The 25,387-nt window shown below is 35.2% G+C and overlaps 1 protein-coding gene across 1 annotated transcript in view; it reads right to left on the reverse strand.

The window, feature by feature from the left end:
* MED17 (mediator complex subunit 17) overlaps positions 1-25,387 on the reverse strand; it is a 206,542-nt gene that overhangs the window by 177,659 nt on the left and 3,496 nt on the right. The window contains exons 2-3 of the mRNA XM_090373520.1: positions 13,382-13,555; positions 5,674-5,809 (exon numbers count right to left, since the gene is read on the reverse strand). Of these exons, the coding sequence (XP_090229646.1) occupies positions 5,674-5,809; positions 13,382-13,555 (310 nt within the window). The remainder of the gene's footprint in view (positions 1-5,673; positions 5,810-13,381; positions 13,556-25,387) is intronic.

The raw sequence follows: 25,387 nt of genomic DNA on the forward strand, positions 1-25,387 counted from the left end.
GATACTGTTGCACATGGAAGACTGCTGTACAAATTGGAGCTGTATGGCAGTAAGGGCAAGTTGCTACAATCGATAAAGGGATGGTTGACTGGGAGACGACAGAGAGTGGTAATCAATGGGCACTGCTCTTCATTGACTAATGTTATTAGTGGAATTCCCCACAGTTCGGTGCTGGGCTTGTTGTTTTGCATATTCATTAACGATATTGATCAGGGTCTATCAGGCTTAATGTCCAAGTTTGCAGATGATACAAAGGTTGGCAGGGTTGTTAATGACAATAAAGACAGTATGCTACTGCAAATGGATCTGGATAAGTTGGGAAAATGGGCTGAGAAGTGGGAAGTTTAACATTAACAAATGCAAAGTACTGCATATGGGTAGCAGAAACCCAAAAGAAATGTACCAACTGTGTGGTACTACACTCAGGGAAGTGGAGAGTGAAAAAGACCTGGGGATAATTATGCAATCAGATATGAAGTTCACTGAGCAGTGCAGACTGGATGCCAGAACAGGTCACAGAGTCTTATCAATGATATATAGGAATTTTGCTAGCAGGAACAAGGTGATTATTCCATTGTACAAGGCAATGGTCAGGCCACACTACGAATACTGTGTACAGGTCTAGAGGTCTCATTTTAGGAAGAATGTACAGTTGCTAGAACGAGTACAAAGAAGGGCAACAAGACTGGTGAGGAAAACAAAACGGGTGCTCTTACCAAGATAGGCTTAAATTCTGCAAATTGTAGCACCTGGAGACTATGCACATGTGAGGTGATCTGATTGAAGTGTACAAGGCCTTGAATGAGTTGGGCAAGCTAAATGCTGATGGGATTGCTCAGTTTAAAGACCTGAGGGGAATAGATTCAAAGTGAGGAAAGATAGTTGTAGAATAGATGTGAGGAAATTTGCTTTTAGCCAGCAGATAGCTGATTGCTGGAACAGACTTCCATTTTTGTTGTGGAAGTTGATAGCTTAAATAAATTTAAGGTTGAGCAGGGGTTTTTTTTTTTTTTTTTTTTTTTTTTTGGCTGATGCTGCATAAGCTTGCTTTCTTGCATCTTATGCCCTCTGCTAATGCTAATATCCCCAGATGCATTTGTGCCCATCAGCAGTGTTAATCATACTTAAGCTGCTTTAAATCCAGAAGCTCTTTTCTCATGTTGGGAGATTTTTGCAAGGTAAGCATTTCCAAAATAGCCTGCCTTCATCCACGATGAATACCAAATTTGGCAGTTATTTTCCTTGCTCCACTATGGCTTGCAGTTATCTAGGAAATTCTGCTGCTGCCTGGACATCGGCACTTGCTGCCTCGCCTCTCAATCTAATGCTCTGAATCCCTGCATATTTTCTGAATATTTCAAATCATCTGCGAGAAGCCATAAAAGTCTTGGTGGTTTGTTCAGCTTCCTGGGCCTTTAAATGGTTAAAAAAAGTCTAATGCTTATGTTGAATTACCACCTGGGTGAGTGGAATATGGCACTGTATTGTATCACCCAAACACAACATTTTTTCAGGTTCTTTATAACACTACTATGTGTACGTGTTAATTTAGATGCGGTAAGGTCACTACAATTTTGCACAGAATCCTTAACTTTATAAGTTTGATTTAAAATTGTTTTTAGTTGATTGCACCAACCCCAATGACTGTGTTACACATGGCTTTTCTTTTCTCCAGCCTCTATCCTCCTTATAATCTACATTTTTGTTTCTAAACATATTACTTTGTTTTCTTGACATACTGGGCAACTTAATATTTTATAAAAATATTAAAATAACTACATATAATAACTACGTAATATATGTACTTGCAGTGTGCACAGTATCAATGACCACTAACTACTGCTCAGAATAGCATGGAGTGAGTTTATGTACATCAAACATCCCCGCTGCAAACTTGCGCATGTACTGTAGTATGTTATTTGCTGCCTTCGTTATAGAGGAGGGAGCCTCGTTCATAGAGGATTCAATAACTGTGGTATTAATCTAATGGAGTTTGTAAAAGACCTGTGTTTAGCTTTTACTTTCTGATTGATATATGTTAATCCTTAACCTTAAAGTTTTGTAGGCAAACATATCATTCTTCATGTATATTTAGACATTAGGCCTTAACAACCGTATTTGTGAGACACTTAATCATCTTAAATAACTGACATGCACAGAAATGTAAATAGCTTTATGAAGTTGCACTTTACCTCTATCTAAATTGTTAATTATACTGGAAGTTACCGATGTTTATGAACTTGGCCTGTTATAACGTACGATCACTCATCGGTGAAGACAGGATATTAGAGCTGGAAAAGGAATTAGAAAATGTGAATTGGAATATCATCGGTTTGGCTGAAACAAGAAGAAGAAATGAATTACTTATAAGTTTATCAAGTGGAAATCTGCTGTACACCAATGGAAACAGTGAAAGGAGTGAAGGTGGAGTTGGGTTTCTGGTCCATAAAGATTTTAAAAACAACATTTTGGAATTCAAAAGTACATCACCAAGGGTGTCAAGACTAATACTCAAGATTTCTAAGAGGTACAAGCTAAAGATTATAATGATTTATGCACCAACATCGAGCCATGATGATGAAGAGGTTGAAGAAATGTACACTGAAATTGAGAGTCTTCTAGATGAGCAGAAAACCCACTACACTATTATTATGGGGGACTTCAATGCTAAGGTTGGAAAAAGGCAAAACAGCGCAGAAAGAGGAACTATAGGAAATTTTGGAATTGGTGAAAGAAATAAAAGAGGTGAAAGACTTGTGGAATTTGCAGAATCTCAAGGAATGTCAGTAATGAACACTTTTTTCAAGAAAAGGGTGAACAGAAAGTGGACATGGAAGAGTCCAAATGGATTAACAACTAATGAAATCGACTTCATCCTCACTAACAGAAGATATATTGTGAATGATGTTACCGTCCTGAATAAGGTAAATGTTGGAAGTGATCACAGAATGGTAAGATGTACACTTGATATAGATGTAGGAAAGGAAAGGAAAAAACTGACTCGAGTAAATAATACAAAGGTCTTTGAAATAACAGAGGAGGAAAAAAAGCAGTATGTACTGGAACTTAAGAACAAGTTTGAGCTTCTGCAGACTGCTCAGGACCAAGATATCGACGAGGAATATTACAACTTTCTGAAAGTGATAAAGCCCAAGAAACCTATAGGGAAACAGAAATCCAAAGAAGAAAAAATTAGTCAAGAAACACTTGTCATGATGAACCAAAGACAACAAATGAAGAGCAAGAAAAACACTGACAGGGAGAAAATTGAGTATACTGAGTTATGCAAAGCCATTAGAAAGAGACTCAGAGAGGACATAAGAAGATTTAACACAAGAAAAGTAGAACAAGCATTAAGGGAAAACAAAGGATTTAAATCAGCAGCCATGAGCAGTAATACAGAAAGACAAATGATACTGAAACTGAAGAATAGCGATGGTGTACTTATAAACAGCAGAGAATGCATAATTCAAATAGCAGAAGACTACTATAGAGAATTATACAAGGAGCGAGGGAATGATACCAGCAGTGGGGAAGATGGATTGCAAAGTAGCAACACATACGACATACCCGATATTCTTCCTGATGAGGTAGAACATGCATTGAAGAAAATGAAGAATCGGAAAGCCCCGGGGGAAGATGAAGTTCCTGTAGAGTTGTTAAAATTGGGAGGAAGAGACATAACACAAAAACTGGCAAGGCTCTTCACAAAGTGCATTAGAAAAGGTGATGCCTAAGCAGTGGAATAATGCAATCATAGTTTTGCTGCATAAGAAAGGAGATAAATCAGAAATTGGAAATTATAGACCAATTAGCTTGTTATCCCATATCTACAAGTTGTTCACAAGGGTCATTACTAACAGATTAGAAAGAATACTTGATGAGAATCAACCAAAAGAGCAAGCTGGCTTTAGGACAGGATTCTCAACTATGGATCACCTTCACGTAATATCACAGCTGATGGAGAAAGCAAATGAATATAAAACACCATTATGCCTGGCATTTGTGGATTATGAAAAGGCATTTGACTCCATACAGCATAAGGCAATGTTTCGGGCACTGGAAAGACAAGGCATAGATACTCCATATATTATGATTTTGAAGAAAATATATGAGAGTCCTACATCCTTTATTAGACTAGACAAAGACAGTAGCAAATTTAAAATCGAGAAAGGAGTTCGACAAGGAGACACAATATCTCCGAAGCTGTTTACTGCTGCCCTTGAGGAAGCTTTCAGAAGATTAGACTGGTCGCAGAAAGGAGTCAATGTGAACGGAGAGTACCTAAACCATTTACGATTTGCAGATGACATTGTGGTCATAAGCCACGATCCCAAAGAATTAGAGGAAAATCTTAATCAGTTATGCACAGTTAGTAAGGATTTTGGACTAAAGATGAATATGGCTAAAACAAAAGTAATGATGAACAAGTATGCCACGGAAAGGGAAATAATGATTGAAGGAGCAGTAATTGAAAAGGTGGAGTCATATACTTATCTGGGACAAGTTATTAGCTGTAATAATGATAAATGGCTGGAAGTCAAGAGAAGAATAAATTTTGGATGGATAGCATTCAGGAAATATAGTCACATACTGAAGAGCAATATCCCAGTTTGTCTGAAACGTAAAATAATGAATCAATGTATACTCCCCACCATGACATGGAAGTGAAACTTGGGCACTCACCAAAAGAATGGAAGAGAAGCTAAGAACTACACAGCGAAGAATGGAACGAATTATATTGGGAATCAGACTGTTAGATAAGAAGAGAAACACATGGATTAGGCAGCAAACTCAAGTAAAGGACATTCTTATCAAAACTAAAGAACTAAAATGGTCTTGGGCAGGACACATAGCTCGAAGACATGATGACAGATGGACTAAGAAAATAACAGAATGGTACCCAAGAGGAGCTAGAAGAAAACCTGGAAGACAAAGGCGGAGATGGATAGATGAAATTCATGAGTTTTTGAGTAGTAAATGGATGGCCAGTGCTCAAAGCAGAAGGAACTGGAAAGTTGCTGGAGAGGCCTTCATCCTGCAGTGGATTGAAAATGGCTGATGATGATGATGAATTACTTGCTAATGGATAGTTTTCTGACTAAAAACCTTGTCTGTACTTTCCTTGCATTAGATTTCTGTGAAGCATCTATGGCATCACATTTTCTGGTTTAACCAAACTTATGCCAGCTATGGCATATATATATACAGAAGAAGAGCTGCTTAATGGATGACTTTGAAGCCCATATTAATAAACATATCAATCACACTTCAGCCTTGGATAGGTCTCTAATTGGAAAAAAAAAAAAAATACACAATTAAAATCGGTAAGAATCACCTTCAATAAAATTGAAAGTGATTTTATTTTTTTGCCTATACTGTGCATTTTAGACAAAAACACACATTACAGAAAAAAATTTAATTTTATCAACTTATTTTAAAAAATCATTTTCTATATACAGGTAAATATGAAAGCTAGCAAGTATGAATTATCACTATCATTATTCATGCAACTATTTTTTATTTAGAGATGTCTGAAAGATGATTTAGAGGGTGCTGTGGTGACAAGTACTGTTTCCTTACATTGACGTGATATAGTAAATAGTGCTAAACCTCTAATCAGCACTGAAAATGTTTGAAAAATTATTATTAATATTACTAATTAAACCATACCTTTTTCTTTGCTAGAAGTACAGCAATTGGCTTTAATTCAGGTGGATCTTGGGAAACAGGATCAAGAAATAGGTACCGTTTTTCTTTGGCAATATTTAAGACATCTACCAGAACTGTCAATTCTGTTAGCATGTTCCTAAAATTGTAGAGAAGAGCATTATAGTAGAATAATTTTATTAAAGTTGTTTTTAACAAAATTTACCTTTTAATGAAACAAATTAATGCCCCACCAAAAGTCCACAAAATGCAAATTGATTAATGCAAAAAGCACTCAATGAGACAAAATTTATGGAGTAATAAACTTTTAACAAAAACAATTAATTAGACATGGGGCTCACTGCAGGGTGTACACTATTTATGGTGTGGTAGTGTTATTTACATGCAAAACTACAAGTTGCACTAAAAAAAATTTCAGGTGTGATGAAGTAAATGTCAGAATTTTCTACAATTTTTCAGACTCAAGAATGATTTAAAAGTCCTTTTAATAGAGCCAACATAAAGATATATATCCTAGGAAGTTTGAAGAAAGTCTCTAATTTACAAACTAAAGGCCCAATCTTATGAACTTTTGCACAGTGACTTGCAAATCTGGATACAATGCAGTTTCAACCATGCAAGTTGTACAACATACCTAGCTGAATCAATACTAGGTGTTACACTGCTGTGATGCATATACATTTTAGGATGCTACCTAGTATTTTCTGCTGTATTGCTCTAAAGCTTTCCTGTGTTCACATAAGAAGTTCACCCTGTCAAATTACAATTTAATGTGGATTACTGAAGATGCTAAACTATCAGTAGTATTCTTTTATGGAATGAATCTTAGTGGTTAAAGGAGCTGACATGTTCAGTGATAAATAACAGTTCTTGACCAACAAGATTAAGTTTTTGTTATACACTAACATTTAATAAATACAGGTTGACCATCACTAATCCAGCCACCGGTAATCCGGTTCCACAGCTAATTCGGACATAATTTCCATGAACGTAATTTCAAAAATCCCTGGTCAGCGCATCGACCTGCCACTACTGTTTTGGTGGCATTGGTTGCAGCATCAGCTGTTGGCACGAACTCGTAAACACTGGCAAGCCATTCCCACTTGTTTTCCTGCATTTATTAATATTATAACCTGCTCACATTTAGCCCCAGCTGTGGTGCCAATACATAAAGGAAGTGCCTCTGGTGGTGTAAAGCACAAACACCGTACATTGTCTATAACAGATAAAGTTGAACTTCTGAAAAAACTCGACAGCAGTGTGTCCTGCGAGAAGTTTCACTCTGCTTAATTGTAAATTCCAGCAATTTCTCCCAATTCCTCTTATTTTATTAATTTTCTTTTAGCCATTCCTTTTTAGATTATTATTATTTTTTTTTTAAACACACTTGTACAAACTTACGGAAAAACACAACACAATATGATGGATAATACAGCACGCTGACAACTTGTTTTCACAAAATCTCTAACAATACTGACAAACTTATTGCGACGTTTGAGTTTATTTTATTGCAATTAGTTTTATTGCAGTGCTGGTGCAATAAACTAATCACAAACGACCTTCATATGTATGTCATAATAGCGTCACATGTATGTGGCCGACACGGCTTCTCAAGAAATAAAGTAACCTACTGGTCCACATATATGCGACATAAAAAAAGTCTCTTTTTTTTTTAATATTTGCGAAAAAAAATCAACACTGACATTACAATATTTATTTTAGAATTACTGATCAAATTATTTGATTAGTAATGGCAACTGAAGTTTAACTTTGACAAATGTAAAGTACTGCATATGGGTAGAAGTAACCACAGAAACGTACCAACTGTGTGGTACTACACTTAAGGTGGTAGAAAATGAAAAAGACCTGGGAGTAATTGTGCAGGCAGATATGAAGTTTTCTCAGCAATGCAGACAGGCTGCCAGAGCAGGTCATGGGATTTTGTCAATGATATATAGGAATTTTGCTAGCAGGGAAAAGGAGGTGATTATCCCTCTGTATAAGGCAATGGTCAGGCCACGCCTTGAGTACTGCGTACAGGTCTGGAGGCCTCATTTTAGGAAGGATGTAAATTTACTTGAGCGTGTACAAAGAAGGGCAACAAGATTGGTGAGGAGAATGAAGGGATCCTCTTATCAAGAGAGGCTGAAGTTCTGCAAATTGCAGTGGCTGGAGACTAGGCACCTGCGCGGTGATCTGATTGAGGTGTATAAGGCCTTGAATTGGTTGAGCACGCTGAATTCTGATGGGATCCTTACACTTGTTTAGATTACGAATCTAAGGGGCATAAATTCAAATTAAGAAAAGACAGATGTAGAATAGATGTGCGGAAATTTGCCTTTAGCCAGAGGTGGTTAATTGCTGGAACAAACTTCCATCTGTCATTGTGGAAGTTGATAGGTTGAATAAATTTAAGGAGGAACTGGACAGGCATGTGGAGGGAATGGTGTGATTTTTTTTTTTTGGCTGATGCTGCATAAGCTCATACACTTGCTTTCTTGCATCACATGCCATTACTACTACTACTACTATTTGCTAAATATTTTTTGGCCACTGGGGAATTTTTTTCTTAAACTGGCTTGGCAGTTAAAGGTAGGAGGAGGTGGTTAGCTGTTGGGCAAACTGTATGTGCTAAAATAACCACAGGTGATCCAGCAAACTCACTAATCCAGCACCCCCACAGGTCCCAACACTGCCAGATTAGTGATGGTCGACCTGTAATTTGTTGCACTCTTTTTTTTTTTTCCTGTTAGATAAAATGCATATTATTGAATTAATCCAAATTTGCAAACATAATAAAAAAGAAGCTATATAAACATAATAAAAAAAAGAAGCAATAGAGCACATGCTTAAAAGGCTTATGTGCAGGTTATTATGCAGGACATGCATATTTAATCAATGCTTCATAAACAGCGCAATAAAAATCCAAAAAATTAAAAATCCCGAAACTCAGTTATATAGAAAAATATTGACTTAATATGAAAAATTGCCTCCAAAAAGGAGATTTTGCTCAATAACAACACTTCAGCACTCTTTGGGGCCAGTCCCCTTAAAAGTACCATAAAAGGAGTTTATTGTAGTTTTGAGGAAAAATTCAGTGCAAGGAATTACTTTCACTTAAACCTAATAAGAATTAGTTTAAAGGGGGGGGGGGGATTTTTTTGGAAAATTATAAATGGCGCTGTGTAACTGATATTATAAATAGAACTATGGATGCATTCGCTTGAAGGGAGAAAAATGGAGATTTGAAAGATGCAGCAAAGGCATTCATTATTATTCTTTACTATACTTCAAACCTTTCTGAATAATTATGCTTTTTTTTAAATACTTGTGGTATCCACATTTTTAATTGTACTAAAGTTAAATTTTCTTATTAATGCAAGGAAAAAAAAAACTAAAAACAAAACTAATGTATTAATATGTGTAAAGTACAATAAGGTGTATCTGCTGTACCACATTTCTAAAGATGTGGCATTTTTTATAAATAAAACATGCTTTCAAAACAATATTCTCTATTTTTCACTTTTGTAGAACATGTTATACATTTTTTAGTACATGTATCGTAAAATAGAAGAGATATTACTACTCGGGGAGTTTCTAGGGAATGTGGCGCCTAGGCACCAATCGCAATTTGGTGTCCCCGCCTTTAAAATTTTCTTCATATGTGTATGTTAGTTTCAGGTGCCACTTGAATGTTGGCACCCAGGTGTAATGCACCCCTTGTGCCCTCAGGAAGGTCCACCCCCTGTTACTACTTATATTTATTAGAATTCTGCAGAATTTATTTCTACAAATAATAATTCTTTTGAAATAATTTTCAGCAATATTTACTGGAATATTCTGGTACAAAGAAATGATTCATGAATCACCAAGATCTTCAACATAACTTTATAGTATATCACTTTTCACAAGCCGTAGGGGAAACTGACTAATATTTAGAAATAACATTTATTGATATAATAAAAAGGAAACAATACCTGATGGTTTGTAATGAGAACTTCATTGCTATATAATTTTGTATAAATAAATTCTATTTATATTAATTGTTTACAGGTGGCTGCATGCAAACCCCAGGGGCTTATTTGGTGAGTATGGGCTTCACACACCCAGGGTCCTGAGCTGGATATAATCATTCTTCTCTTTCTTGGTGATTCCCTTCTACTTCTGACTCCTGCTCTCGTACTCGCACTCTCACTCACTCTCTCTCTCAGGGTAACTCAGAAAATTTTTTTGTCTGGTGCAGCAGACAAAAAGGCTTCCTTGCACCATATGGCTAATAATAATAATTTCCTATACATGCCTCGCATGGCACTCAAGCCAACATTGTCTTTTTAATGTTACACACAACAAAATTACATAAAAAAACATAGCAACACTTTTGATGTGAAATCACCTTTGCCGACACCTACTAAATTTCAAACTGTGACACGGACATGACATCATGTGATGTCATTTCCGTGTCACAAAATACAAACTGGAAATGACATGTCACAAAATCGTGACAGAATAGTCAATTCCAAGGGAACGAAAGAAGTGTCAATGATGAAAATGACGTCATTTAACATCATTTATGATTTGATTGACAAACCAAAAATCACGATTGCATGGTAATTACATAATTTTACATAATCAATTTCCATGTGACTGTCATCAAAGAATGGCTGATCTATCGTGATTTTATACAATCGACAGAGAGGTGTATTGACCAAATATTGAAGCCATGCCTTAACTACTCGCTTTCTTACTACCTTGATCAAATAGCTGGACTTGTGTATTTTCTTGCATTTTATATGCATGTTTATACAATGATCATCATCAATCTCCCTTGGCAAGTGATGGACCATCATGTTGAATGAAATCGGCACATTGTTCACTTGGCCCAGAATGCTGTATTGTCCATGTGCATGTCTCAGGCGCCTTATCTGCATGAACGATAAGTGAGGAAAAACAAGTCTCTTTGTCACTAAATCCGACTTCAGTAAATGCAATGTAATTTATGAGTAAATAAAGTCATTCAACTTAGACAGTGCTGGAATGGTGATGTTCTTAAGTGATCCTCTACAGCTATTACACACAAGGATCCCATCGACTTAAACATTGGGAAATGCAGTGCATATCAATGGTGTATCTTTAGCAGCTGGTTTCTTTGTGTTGTTTTCAAACCATACACAATCGCAAACGTAGCATACAGAACAGAAATTATTTTTCATAAATATCCTTTCAAACTCTCAATGCACGTTCTTATGTAAATAGTAGTCGGTGTAAGACAAAAGAGCTTGATCATTTAAACTCATCTGCTCTGCAATTGGAGAAATGTTCCATTGTATATAATTAATACTCACTTTGGGTATATCATAATTAGATGGAGCGGCACTGCTGGTTGAAGGCACTACTAAATCCAATGCTTGATTTTCTGTTTGTCTTTTACGCAATCTTGATAGTCTCTGTCGTTCTTGCACACTCATTGCTACCTCCATCATCTTTATTTTCTTAGGTTGGCTTGCTGGATACTCTCAACAACGCTCTGCATTAGACTTCCGCATAATCAAATACTCAGCTGTAGCAGTGTGGCATTCAGTCCCTTTCACTAATGAGAAAATTAATGATGTGAAAACATCTATAGCTGCACCTAACAAATAATGTAACGAAAATGCAAATTGCAACAATACAAATATTTGTATTGTTGCAATCATACTATTCAACAAATGGCTAAAATCAAATGGGTAATTAGACTATTGGCTTGGATTTCGCTAACCTCTTCCAAACGTTGATTCGGTAGAGCAAGTAGCAGGCATGTGCATAAAACATTACATCTTTCATAATAAATATTTTGGACTGAAGTATGATGCTAATGACACTAATGTCACTAACGTAGATTTAGCAGACTAAGTAACGGATGTGAGCATAAAACATTACATTGTTCATGACTTTGGTTTTAGCTGTTCATTTTTAAAAAGGCTCTGATTTTCGTCAAAGATGTTTTCACATAAAACAAATTTCATGTGTACAGGGTACACAAGCAGTTACAAACAAATTTCAAGAAAAATCCTGTATGCATCTAATTAAACAACCACCATTTCTAACTGCCAAGTGAAAATGGTACATGTCAGCATAGGAAAGTTGTCATCATCCCTCATTCAAGCAGTTGGACAACACTGTTACTAAAGGAGTCATGAAAGTAACATCAATCATCATGTTTTTATTGAAGTACAGTAAATTCATAGATGCAGACAATCTCCACAGGCTATTGGTCAAAATTACTTATGCAGGCAGAGTGTTATTTATTTATTATTTTTTTTTTGAACAACTGTACTGCAGCTGTATTCCCATACTTTTTTAATGTACAGTAGCACAAACTAAATTCGGTATACAGAATTGTTACAGTAGCCTTTTTTTTTTTTATTTTCTTTAATTCTGGCAATGGTACCTCATAGTGTTTGGCCGTTTTTTGCCTTGCTAAGTGATACATCAGTAGAACTGAATCAGACAATCCAATTAAGTTTGTAAACATTCTTTACCAGCAGTGATGAGCACTATTAATGGCATATTATGCCATCTATTCCACAAGTTGTCCACAGCCACCACAAATCTAATTAATATTAATGTAACCTTGACCTTCACTTGCCTTCATTGCAAATTCTGTTGACCTACAAAAACACGCACATGTCAATTACCCTTGAAAGCGTTCACATGTGTATTAGATAAGTGTCCATTTTGGAGAGGTCATTTAACATGTAATTTCTAATACTTCTGAACAGGACAAATGAGCCAGCAATGCCATTTGTTTTTGTAAGGGATGACGAATTTGGGTTGACTGAAAATTTAATACTACCATATCCATCAAAAAATTTGAGCAGTGAGCGAAGAATTTTCAATTACAGATTAACTTGAGCAAGGTGACTTGTAGAATGAATGTTTGGAATACTGAGCAATAAGTTGTGCATTTTTCACTCTAGCATATTACTGAATCCCCATTCTGCTATCAACGTAATAAAAAATTGTTGCATACTGCATAATTTTGTGAGAAAAAGGATGGATATGTTTTTGAAGACACTAACTTATGAGATGGAAGAGGGAATGGAAACAAGAGCAGTTGGAGCGTGGTCTTCAGCTTCAGGGCCTAGTAACCATACATGTTTCAAAGCTGCATTCAACTACTACTTTATTATGTTTATATGTTTCGGCTGAATAAGCTACATCTCATTTAGCTTATCCAACTGATATAGCAGAAAAGTGGTTTCAAAAAAGTGACTATGAAACACTTTCCACATATCTTCAGTTTGCACACTATCCTAAGGAAAGCTGGATATGACTAGTTGAACAATCATTCTTCGTTGCGTTCTTTCAACCAATAAGATTCAGTCCTGCACCAAGATGCAAATTCAAAGATCTCTGAGTTCAACCTCACAGCCACTAGACCGACCTATAAAATACTATTCACCAGGTTGGATTTTTCAGTTTCCACAGTGACTCTGTGTAGATTTGTTCAAAATTGGATATGATACTTATAACACAAATATAATAATGACTTAAAATATTAGGTCTGGAAAAGATTAAAATCCTATCTTAATCTCATTTGTCTACAAAAACTCTCTAACTGTCTGACATGATTTTATTTAATAACTATGTGAAAAGAATGCATATATGTGAAATATCAAGTGAAATGAAAAGCAAGGGAAATGCTAACTTATAAAAATTTCTGCATACTAACCTTATCTTATTACGGACAGAATCCCAAGGCCAAAGAGAAGGCTGAAACAGAACTAACTCTTTATGATCTTCTTCAGTGCCATCTGTGGTTGTCAGATCAGGACTGTCATCATTCACTTTACGAAAATCAATCTTCTGTGCAAGTTTAGCAAGATTTTCTGACATAGAAAGTGGCCTACACAAAAAAGAAGGAATATTAAATAATATGCAAAGCTAACATTAAACTATATACAAATATTCCAATTTAGAAAGTAAACAGCAGAGAGAAAAGTGAAAATAAACTTTTAATTAGAACTGTTATAGACATAATTAATATCAGAACTCTACATCCATAGGTTAGAGAATAATGGTTTAGAACTTTATATACAGAATTTGGTTTTGAAAATGTTAAGAAAGCCTTTATAGAAAGTATTTATAGCCCTTTGCCGTACCTACAACAAAGGCTATAAATATGATATAGTAATAAGGTATGCTAAGAACAAAATTAATGCAGCTGTAATTAAATTAAAGTTCATAACAAGTACACATTACTGAAATTAGTAAAATTATTAAATGGGTGATTTGAAAAGTTGGGTAAAATAGGTATTTGAGAGCTTCCATGTTTATTTTTATTTATTTTTTTCCCACTTTCATTGTCAAATTATCTAGTTTTATACTTTTCTGGTACTGTAAATCCTCTGGTTTCTGTTAACGAGATCTCTCTGTAATTATACCTTTTACAGTTATTAAAGAATATTATTTATTTGTGAAAAGACAATCTTGTCATTATGAAATTATATAACAGTAAAAGTACATAATTATACTATTTTTCAATATAGTTACTTTACTTATTAAGGCATTTGACCTATTGTGGGATGAGATTATCTGTATTACTTGCAATTAGGGCTGAGCTCTGACTTTTATTCTTCTGAAAAAAATGTCAGGACTCAACCCTAATAGTCAATCAAACACCAAACATGCAAGTGTGTGTATATTTGGTGCTCAATCGGCATTTCTGGAATATCTGAACTATAGTATGCCATGAGGTTCTCTGGGCAGTGCAGATAAGCTGCTGGGACAACTCGCAGGGTCTGTCAATGATACACAGGAATTTTTCCAGCAGTGAAGAGGGAGCGATTGGGGTCACATCTTGACTACAGGTCTGGAAGCCTGATTTTAAGATGCAGATCTCTTGGAACAGGAGCAGAGAAGAATAACAAAATTATTCAAGGACACAAAAAAGGAACTCTTAACATCAAAAAACTGGAGATCAACATTTCTAAGCAGGAGGAAAAGAGGTATTTGGGCTAAAACAGGCAAAGAAAAAAGAGACTTTTTATATATATATATATATATATATATATATATATATTGGAATTATGTCTGATGACAATTAGATTTAAATATTAAATTTGTAAATAGCGTAAATGACAGTAACAGGGCTAGATTTATACATAACTAGCGGGTTGGTTAGGGTCACTACAAACCTGATGCTCCCAAGTAGTACCAAAATTAATTATAAAATGTAATAATATATAAATAAGTTAAGTATATATATATATAAAGGGAAAAAAGGATGTTTTTTGGGAAAAAAAAAATTTCACTGGAAAAAATATTTCATAGGATTGTTTACCAGTAGGGTATGCATTTACATATTCAATTACCTAACATTTTTCTGTGTGAATTTCTAGATTGCTGTTTGAATATTCTGTTATACATTAACTGATTTTGACTGCTTCAAGAAAAACACAGACTTCTCCCTCTTCAGAAATGCTGAGTCAAATTTTTGTTCATAACAACTGAGCTGCTGTCTCAACTTGGCTGTTAAGTAGTATTTAGTAATAGCAATAGTTACAGTATTGACCATATAGTGCAAGGAAGCCACAGACTTTTGCTGCACTGGCCAAAACAAAACAAAACAAAAAAAAAAAGAAAGAAAGAAAACGCACATAGCTAAGAAAATGCAAATTATGTGCTTTCTTAACTACTTTTTCTTTTTTTCTTCAATTTCCGAAGCCTCATCAGAAAGAGAGAAGATCTGAACTCAGTTTTTGGTCCTCTTTTGTAATAGCATATGTTAGTCACAGTATGAAAACCTACCAGATGCTATTATGAAACCCTATCATATGCTATTCTTTCATAATAGTATCTGATAGGTTTTCACAATGAAACTAACAGAACTGATGCTGCAAAAAACATCTATCGTCCATTTATTTCTTTATATTTAATGACAACAAGAAGTACTGGAAACGTGCAGAAAAAATTTCAAAATTGAAAATGACTGGCAGTCATTTTCAATTTTGAAATTTTTTTTCTTCTTATAGAATCTCCACATCCTTGGCAGTAAAATTTGTGCTACCTGAACATTTATAATTTTTCAAATGGAACTTGAATGCAGGGCTGTGCAAATGGGGGTGCATTAGATGTGCTACACCATGACCATGACCCCTGATCTAGAGGTCCCAATCAAGGGAGCCATCAAAGTCCCAATGTAAATAAATTAGGCCCCTTAACCCCATTTGCATCCAGGCTTCCAAGTATCTTTGCACAGCCTTGCTTGTCTGCCATTTAGTCACATGCACCAATAAAGCACTTACTCACTAAGCAAAAGAGCAGAATCTTTTCTTCTTCTTTTAGACTCTCCACAACTCTGGCAGTAAAAGTGCCTATTACTAAATCAGAATCATGTTTCTGGTTTTGTCTACTATGGTAATCAACTTTCAAAATAGAGGTGAAAGTTTTAAAAACTGTTGCACATAACGTTCTTTCAGCATAAGTGTGCAAATTAAGAATTTTGAGATTGTGGGAACGGATAAGTTTTCGGAAATTTTTACCGTTTCTTCTGATTAATTAATATATTAAATTGCATTTGACAAATAGCTTAATAGTCTTAGTTGTGTCCATTAGCTTATTTTTAAATTTAGCTAGAGATTTTTTTTACGACTTATTATTCATAGAGCTTTTGTATTGGTATTTTGGAGCAAATGTTTAATTAATGCAATGAAATTGTGGTAAAATAAGTAGCTTGTCAATTAATTGATTAATTTTCATTGTTAAACTATTTAAATGACAGCAAAATGCAAGGTCTTGCACTCAGGGAATGGGGTTAAATTAATAACAATAGAGGAAGAAAAAGATTTGGGAGTTAGGAAACAGGCAGATATGAAGTTTTCTGGAAAGTCCATAGTGTCCTATCAATAATTTGTTGAATATTATCCTGTAGGGATAGGGAGGTCATAATCCCAATGTATAAGGTAATTGTAAGACCACTTTTGGAATACTGTGTTCAAGTATGACTTCATCTGAAAAAAAGACACTCAGCTTCTTGAAAAGGTCCAAATATGGGCAACTCGAATGGTGAAATTGGCAAAAAGACCCGGCTACATATTGCACTAAAGTTTACGTTGTACCTTATTCTGTCAAGTTCAAGTTATATATTTGACTCTACCATTACGTTCACAGAGTTTTAAATTAGTTATATCCTTACTAAAAGTAAATCGTACAAGAAAAGACTGATTATGTGGGTTACAGAGCTTAGCAACTAGGCACCTCAGAGATGACCCTGATTGACATTTATAAGGCTCTAAGAGGGATTAGTAAAATAAATAAAGGTGAAATTTTCGCTGTTATAAAGAAATCCAGAACTAGGGGCCATAAATTCAAATTACAAGGGTAAGGTTTACATTAGATCATAAGAAGTTTCCTTTAAGCCAGCAAGTTGTTGATTGCTGAAACAAGTTGCCCTAGCAGGTAGCTGAGGCTGACAGTTTGAATGAATTCAAAGGTCAACTGGATAGTTACCTATATGAAGAGGGAAGCATACAACTTGTATTTTCTTATCTACTTGGAGAGGTTTTTTCTGTGATTCAGGGAAGAGCCTAAGGGGCAATTCCCCTAAAAATCATGGTCTAACAAAATGTGTAACTTGTGCAATGTTTGCGGACTTTATGGAACAGGACTAGGCACCTGCGAGGAGATCTCATTGAGGTGTTTAAGGCCTTTAATGGATTGGGTAAGCTCAATGTTGATGGTATTCTTTCTCTAACTGAGACTACACATATGGGGGGGACATAAATTCAAATCGAGAAAGGAGGGTTGGGCAGCTGATTGTTGGAATAAACTTCCATCTGTTGTGGAATATGTGGTTTGAATAAATTCAAGGAAGAACTAGATAAATTCTTGGAGGGTATGGATGGGTGAAGTGTAGTGTTTTTTATGCCACTACCAATATCCTAGAATAATGACTTCGGCACACAGATCTGAGGTATGTTGGATTGAAGAACTATATTTAGATTTTCAAACATTGACATAACAGTTAAAAGAAACTGGTATTCTTTATTCAATCCAGAAGGGAGAAATGTGAAGACTTTCTACATGAATTAGAATAACATGCCTAGAATTACCAGCATGCTTGGTTGGCTGTTTAGGATTACTTTTACCAGAACTTCTGAAACACAATGGCTCACCAAATATGAATGGCACAACTATTGATAATCCTGTTTAGGTTGCTTATAAACTGATAAATATTTTGCATTTACATTCATGCATGAAGTTAAGGATAGAAATATAACCAAGTTATAACTGGGAAGCTAAATGATTTTGTGGCTAAGGTAAAGAAAGCCAACACAAGAACCAGTGGAAACTTCAGGAAACTTTTACCAGTCAAAAGTATTTCCCAGTACTGCAGCTCCTCCACGCATTCTCAGTAAACAGATATTGGTTGTTATCGGTAGTGGCAGTAGAAGTCAATAATGATGTACTGATTAGTTTTTTTCTTATTATTAAAAGCAGATTATCAGAGTTCATGAGTGGGCTGAAATTATTATGAGTACTTATTATGAGTACACCCTCCAGACTGCCCAAGTCTTAGGGTATTTATCCTCCCTACCTGCTGTTTTAACCCGATACTAAAATGACTTCTACAAATGGTGCATATTATCGGTAGTTGCAGTAGAAGTAATTTTCCTATTGGGTTAAAACAGAGGGAAGGGGGAAAAACACCCTAAGACTGAGGCAGTCTGGAGGGTGTACCCGTAAGTAAATTTCAGCCACAAAGGCATTACACTCATGAACTCCAATAATCTGCTTTTAATAATGAGAAAAAACTAATCAATACATTGTTATCGACTTCTACTGCCATTACCGACATGCACCATCTGGTTAGCGAGAATGCAGGGAGAAGCTGCGGTACCAGGAAAAGCATTTGACTACTAAAAGTTTCCCGCAGTTCTTGTGTTGACTTTCTTTACCTTCGCCAATTTTGTAATAATGATAGGGAAGTGAAATAGAAACTGTTAAAGCTAAAAGTAAATAAGACACCTAGGACTGATGGAATCTATCCAATTATGTTAAAAGCAGCAGCATGGACATGAGAGCATCCTTGGATTTGGGAGAGGTCCCTATAGACTGGAGATGTGGAGGAAATTTAGGGTAAGGTGACCATTCATCCCCAAAACAATACTTGTTTATTTTTTTTTTTATTTTTGTTCCCGATTATTTTGTCCCAGCTTATTTTTGTCCCCGATTCTGTATTTCTTCCTTAAAGTTATAAAATAATGAATATAAGACCAGAGCCACAATTTTGTAATTAAAATTAAAACTTAAAATTCTGATAAACTGGCAACAGTGTAACCACACTGGGAATCCCTGAGTTCTCAACTGTAATATTCAGCCCTGGGTTGTGATCAGTGATGAACGAGACATCAAAGTGGTTTGATGACAGGTTTCTAGTAGAAGTATTTTCGTAGAGTTGAACACTTGTCTTTCTATTTACTACGTGTGTTTACTGTATTATTAAATAAAAAAGTTATATAGGATTAAAACTGTAAATTGCTTCGTATATTGAAATTTTAAATTAATTACTCACTTGTTATTTTAGAATTATTAGTTCAAAAAAGCGAAAGGCTCACTTCAGCAAATCATTACAAGCCCAATTTTCATTTATTCATGCAGTTAACAATGAAAGCGCTTCAGTACAATGCACTGTGTGCAATTCGATATTTTCTATAGCCAGTGGTGGAAAATCTTCCATAACATCTTTCATGATGGAAGAAAATCTTCCATAACATGAAAACACAAAACTGCATTGGAAGCAAATTCTCAGTCTCAAAGTATTAGTAACTATTATCGCAAACTTGAGCCATCAAAATCCGAATACGATTTAGCTATTCATGGTACTTATGCCTATAATACCATTTGACAGAATCAAAGTTTTCGAAGCATGGACTGCACAATGAGTTTACAAAAGAAATTTTCAGACAAAAAATTTTCATGCTCAAGAACAAAGTGCAAGGCAATTGTAAAAAATGTACATTGTATTTTACCCTTGGTCGCTGGAAGAAATGAAAAATGAACTTAAAAACACTAATTTTCACCTTTTCTTGAGATACTTTGAATCACAAATACTTAAAAGTTACTACCAATTACTGAGAGTTGTATGATGGATACAACATGCTCCGATCAATAATAGTCTTAACTTCTGTTGAAATATCAGGTGAAACAGCTGACATTATTTCTTCAGAAATCATGAAAACAATTGCATCTTATGAGTTGGATAATAAGGTAATTGGACTTTTAGCCAATAACACACACAAACTTTGGAGGTTTACTAAGAAGAGGCAAAGAAAATGCTATAACTAAACTTAAAACCCAATTAAACAGAAACATAAGTCTTGACTGTAATGCACATATTGTACATAATTGTGCTAGGGCAGCTTTTGATTCAATGCTCATTGATATTGAAGTACTTGTTACGAAAATATTTGGGTATTTCTATATATATATACACAGTTCGTGTAGAACGCTTAAAAAGATTTTTGTGATTTTGTTGGACAGGAATACAAACAAATATTGGGTTATGCTAATGTGAGATGGTTGTTATTACTTCCAGCCTTAGAAAGGATACTTAAATGTCCAAAAAGAATACCAATGTCCAAAAGTGCTGAAACAATTTTTTGATAGCAGTGACACAGAACTGTGGATTAGCTCTGCTCATTCCCAAGCTTCTCTTTTTCATGATACAATCAAGATGCTTGAAGGCGATGAGTGTGCTAAGGAATCAGCATTAGTTGTAAAAAATCTATGGTCAAAACTGGAGACACAACGAGATGAAAATTTTATTCCACACATGGCGAAGAAACAATTAATAGATTTAGTGGATGATGGCAAATGATAATGGAATCTTATTTTGAAACATCAAAAGAATTTTATGATACGGCTTTATCTTATTTAAAAACTTGGAACAAAAACAATGAAGATTTATCAGATTTAAACTGCTTTCTTCTGAATCAGGTTCCTCTGAGAGAAAATTCTGATATGGCAATTGATCTATTGTCGTCAGAGTGTCAAATACTAAATATCAATCACGATGAACTCTTTGATGAATTTACTTACTTGCAAACGTATTTATCGGTAAGAGACAACGAATAACTCAATTCTACGGCCCTTGCTAAGAAATGGTGCGAAGCTCTTCTTCACATGAAAGAAAATAATGTGCTGCATGCTAACATGAAGAAAGTTGTTAGTCTTGTGATGTGCCTCCCTGGAAGCAACGCTTTTGCTGAAAGAGTGTTTTCTTGCATAAACTACATTTGGAGCAATGAAAAATCACAGCTGAAAGTGCAAACAGTGCGCGCTATCATAGCTGTTAAAATAAACATGAGTTTATCATGCGAGGCCTTCAGTGTGAAAATATTAGCAAACCCTGCTATATATTGAAAAAAATTTATTCTTCAGACAAATATACAGCAGTTAATTAGTGCAATGCAAACATTTATGTAAAATGGGTTTTCAAATGTTCAAATAAAATGATTATTATTTAAATTAAATTATTATCATTATTACTATAGAATAAGTATTATTTAAGGTCCCGTATCAGGCCGTGCGATGGCTGCTCATGTTAGAGTGCACCTCTCTGATTGTTGGGGTTATGCACCATCGGGTATGGTCAGTAGTTGGAGGGGGGGGTGACCATTCTATGACAGTCAGTGCTGGTCCGCAGCATAATGGGCTGAGATCCCACCGAGAGCATTTATATAGCCCATCAAAGGACTCATCCTCTACCAGGAGTAGGGGATGGGCCCTTTAAAAAAAAAAAAAAGGTCCTGCATCCCCAAGAAAAAAATGGTCATCTTAATTTAGGGTATCCTACTGAGGAACAACATGGACTTTGCATCATGACATATGGTGCCTAGGCAGAATAAAATGAGAATTAGAAATTTTGAAGTAGGTTTTTATGCATTTCCCAAATTGAAAATGAAGTGATGCAAGGCTGCCGACACTAGCGAGGCAATACCACAGGATTCAAAAAAACTACTGATTTGGGAACAGGAAGATAGACTAATAATTTAAAAACATCCATAAGAAAAAAGTACAACTAATTCTTGCTCTGCTTCTATTGGGACATGCAGTACCCAGGAAAGCAGAGGGGAGGAAGAATACAAAGTTTCTTGGGAGTGCTCATGGTATTAGCAATTATATGGGCTATGTCAGAATTACTAAGGGTACAAACAGGCATGTATATACTTGCTTATAACCTAATTTTAGGAGCACAGAAAATAAATCAGATGACTTTAAAGTATTAGTTAAGTCACCAAGCGTTACATGTTAGGAATATCAAAAACAAACTGAAAACCACTGTGATATAAGAGAACTTGAATTCTAATTACAATACCACATTGAAATTCAGCGGATTTACAGGATATTTAGTGTAACAAGGCTGTGGTTCAGCAATATTATAAACATTGTCTCATAAGCTAAAAACTTGTTCAGTTTGACATGCAACATATTATTTATATACAAAACAAAAAGCAATAAATAATTAGAAAGGGATTGTTCATATTAAAATTTGTAGTTAAAAGTTTCAAAACTCACCTGCATTTTCCTATTTGAAGAGGAATAATTAAAGTACAGTAATCCCAAATGGTTTTTTTTTTATTATTTTTTGTATCCATGTAGTTCAATCTGGTCTCCTTAAACAAAAGAACATCTCAATTATTGCTTCCACATCAGAGATCATTTGTATGGCAGAGGGACATCATTTGTTTAAAATGTACCTCAGCAGTTCAAGTTTTTTGTCACTTGAGCCATGCCTGGAAATTCCTTTCGACTACCCACCCATGTGTGTTGTGTATGTAAATTGTGTGTTCTTTGGTTGAGTTGCCTGCTTTGCTGGATGAAAAACCCCAGTTTTTCCAGAAGGGGAACCTTGCTATCTATGCCTGAGACCAACCAACTCAGCCAGAGTTAAAAAAAACTTGAACCATGCTTAGATTTAAACAAATTATTATTTGCAGTGCACCTAAAGGTTGATCACCACTGAACTCGATGCAGTTTCTCCTAATCTGGTGAGTATGGGCTTGGCACACCCATGGTCCTGAGCTGGATATCATCATTCTTCCTTTTCTTGGTGATTCCCTTCTACTTCTCTTTACTCTCTCAGTAATTCAGAAATTTTTTTTTGGCTGGTGCAGCATAAGCCGCAGGCTTCCTTGCACCATATGGCTAATAATAATCTCACAACACCAATGTGCCAGGGGATACAATCTAAAAACCACTGCTATCTATACTCTAAATGAGGCATCTAGCAGTACCAAATATAGTTTTGCGCAGGGACATATTGCCCCTCTATGTAAAATTGTGTTTTGAGTAGTTCTTATTTTTCCTTGATTACTTTGGATTTCTTTCATCATTCTTTAAAGACTGAGAAGCATGAGAAGGGTGTTTCACAGCATTACATGAACCCTAGGAAGACATGATATTCTGTAAGTATATATATATATCTTGTTCTATCAGTTTGTTCCGATCACTTTTTCTTATTGCATTACCAACCTTATTAGTTACACGTTGATTACTCTATACTTCCACCTAAAAGTTTGGAATAGCAATGAATAACAATAGTTTTCATTGTTTTTTTTAAATTAGCTAAGAATGTAAGGCTTAATATATCAAAAACACACACTACAAAGTATTTTAAGCTTTTTTATTAAGCAGTGAAAAATTTACAACAAAAAATATTGAAATGATTAATATTAACAACTACACTGATTTTTCACCAAAATACCCTACATGAGATTTTATCACTGCCTTACACTGACATGGAATCCAATAAAAGTTTTATTTTATTTAATTCAACATATTGAAATTACTGGACTACTGATTCTAGCTTTTCAAAATCTGACAATCATTTAACGAAAGTCTTAGAACTACATTTAGTAACAAGTTCATTTTTCTGTAAATTTTTAATGCAAGGGATGGGTTTGATGACATAATACCAGTTTTTCAATGTCCTGTTTAAAGTTGCTTAGAAGGAGTCTTAAATCACATGTTCAGTAATCTGGAGTCAATTTCTTTGTTTGGGTAAATTGGATGATCACACTAAAACCACATTCTACTAAATATGAAGTTGGGAATGTAATAAGTAGCTTCTTCACCATAGTGCTTCTTCACCATAGTGCAGGACAGTGATCAGAAATTTTCTTCTGTAACCAAAACTCTTGATAAGATTTCTTAAACTTCAGTTTCAGCTGAACATCATTTTGTAAGTCAATTAGTTCTTCCCCTAAGTCTAATACCCCAACTTCCTCAATATCTAAAAATGGATTCATCACCCAATCTGGAATTTCTATCAAAAGATCATCCTTAAATCATTCAGACATATCTTTAAGCAGCATATCCAAATGATCACAAAAGACTCACAGATCATCATCCCATATCCCACCAATCTTTTCTAGCTCAGACAGAGAGGGAAATTGATATAGCTCGCAACAGCTTATACTACACTTGAATAAAGTTAAATTTGAAATCAAAGTGGATACTACAGATTTGGCCTTAATAAGGTTGATATCATTTCCTTACAACTGTAAATTCATTTCACTGAACTTTGCAAATAGTTTGGACAAATATGTAATGTCATGCCTGATACCTTTAAGTTTATCAATGAGAAAAGCATCCATCTTTCTCTTCAAAAAACTCCACAACAGAGTCAAAAAGATTGTAAAAGTGTGTTACACAGTTGCCTTTTGATAGCCAATGAACTTCAGTAAGAAGCAACAAACGTTGAAAATCCTTATCATTCTCAACACAAAGCTCCCAGAATAGTCTATTGTTGAGAGAATGGGCTTTGATTTTATTAACACCAGTAATGACAGTGTGTAATGACTTGTGAAGGCAATCACTGAGGTTTTTTGCAACCAGATGTTGCCAATGAATAACACAGTGAATGGTAAAGACATTTGGTACAACTTTCTTCAAGTATGCAACACAACCACGGTAGCGCCCAGTCATTTATAGAATTCCATAAGTTGCAAGAGCGTTAGCAAGTGGAATTTTCATGTCTTTAAAGAACTGCTGAACAATACAAAATATTGACTCACCTTTAGTATCTGTTTCTAACTGCCTTTCAAACAATAATTTTGAACTAAACTTTCATCTTTTTTAAGGAGAACATATGCTAGAAGCAAAGGGTCATTGCCTGGCAAAGTTGACTCATCTAGCTGTAATGCAAATTCTGTAGTCCTTAGTATGCTATACAACATATCCACATTCTCAGCCATTTCATCTATACATCTTTGAATTGAATTGTTGCTTAGTGGAATACTCTTAATTACTTTATGTGGTGACATGTTAGTTAGTTAGTTATTTGGTTTTTAGGAGCATTAGCAACTAAGGCCATACTGCTCCGGGGATATGCGGTGGTCATTCCCTGACCTTTCCGCAACCTCCGTATTTGGTGGTCACGGGCTCAAACCCCAGTCTAATCAAGAAGCATGTGCTACGCACTGCTGCTCCTGCCCACAGAGGGTGACTTATGTAAAACAGTAATCAGAACCTCACTTACTGCTGGCAAGATGAGTTCTTCATCAATTGTATGTGGCTTTCCAGACTTGGCAATCAACAATGAAATATTGTATGATGCATGCAAACCATTATTTTTTTGTTGTGAGGCATTACAAAATATCCTTGACAGTGTTTGCCACTTTTGAAATTTAACATGAAGTGACTGAAAAAAATGTTAAACATTTTGTTAAAC

This window comes from Mastigoproctus giganteus, chromosome 5 (genome assembly GCF_048544385.1).
Source record: "Mastigoproctus giganteus isolate SK-2022 chromosome 5, ASM4854438v1, whole genome shotgun sequence".
NCBI classification, from domain to species: domain Eukaryota; kingdom Metazoa; phylum Arthropoda; class Arachnida; order Uropygi; family Thelyphonidae; genus Mastigoproctus; species Mastigoproctus giganteus.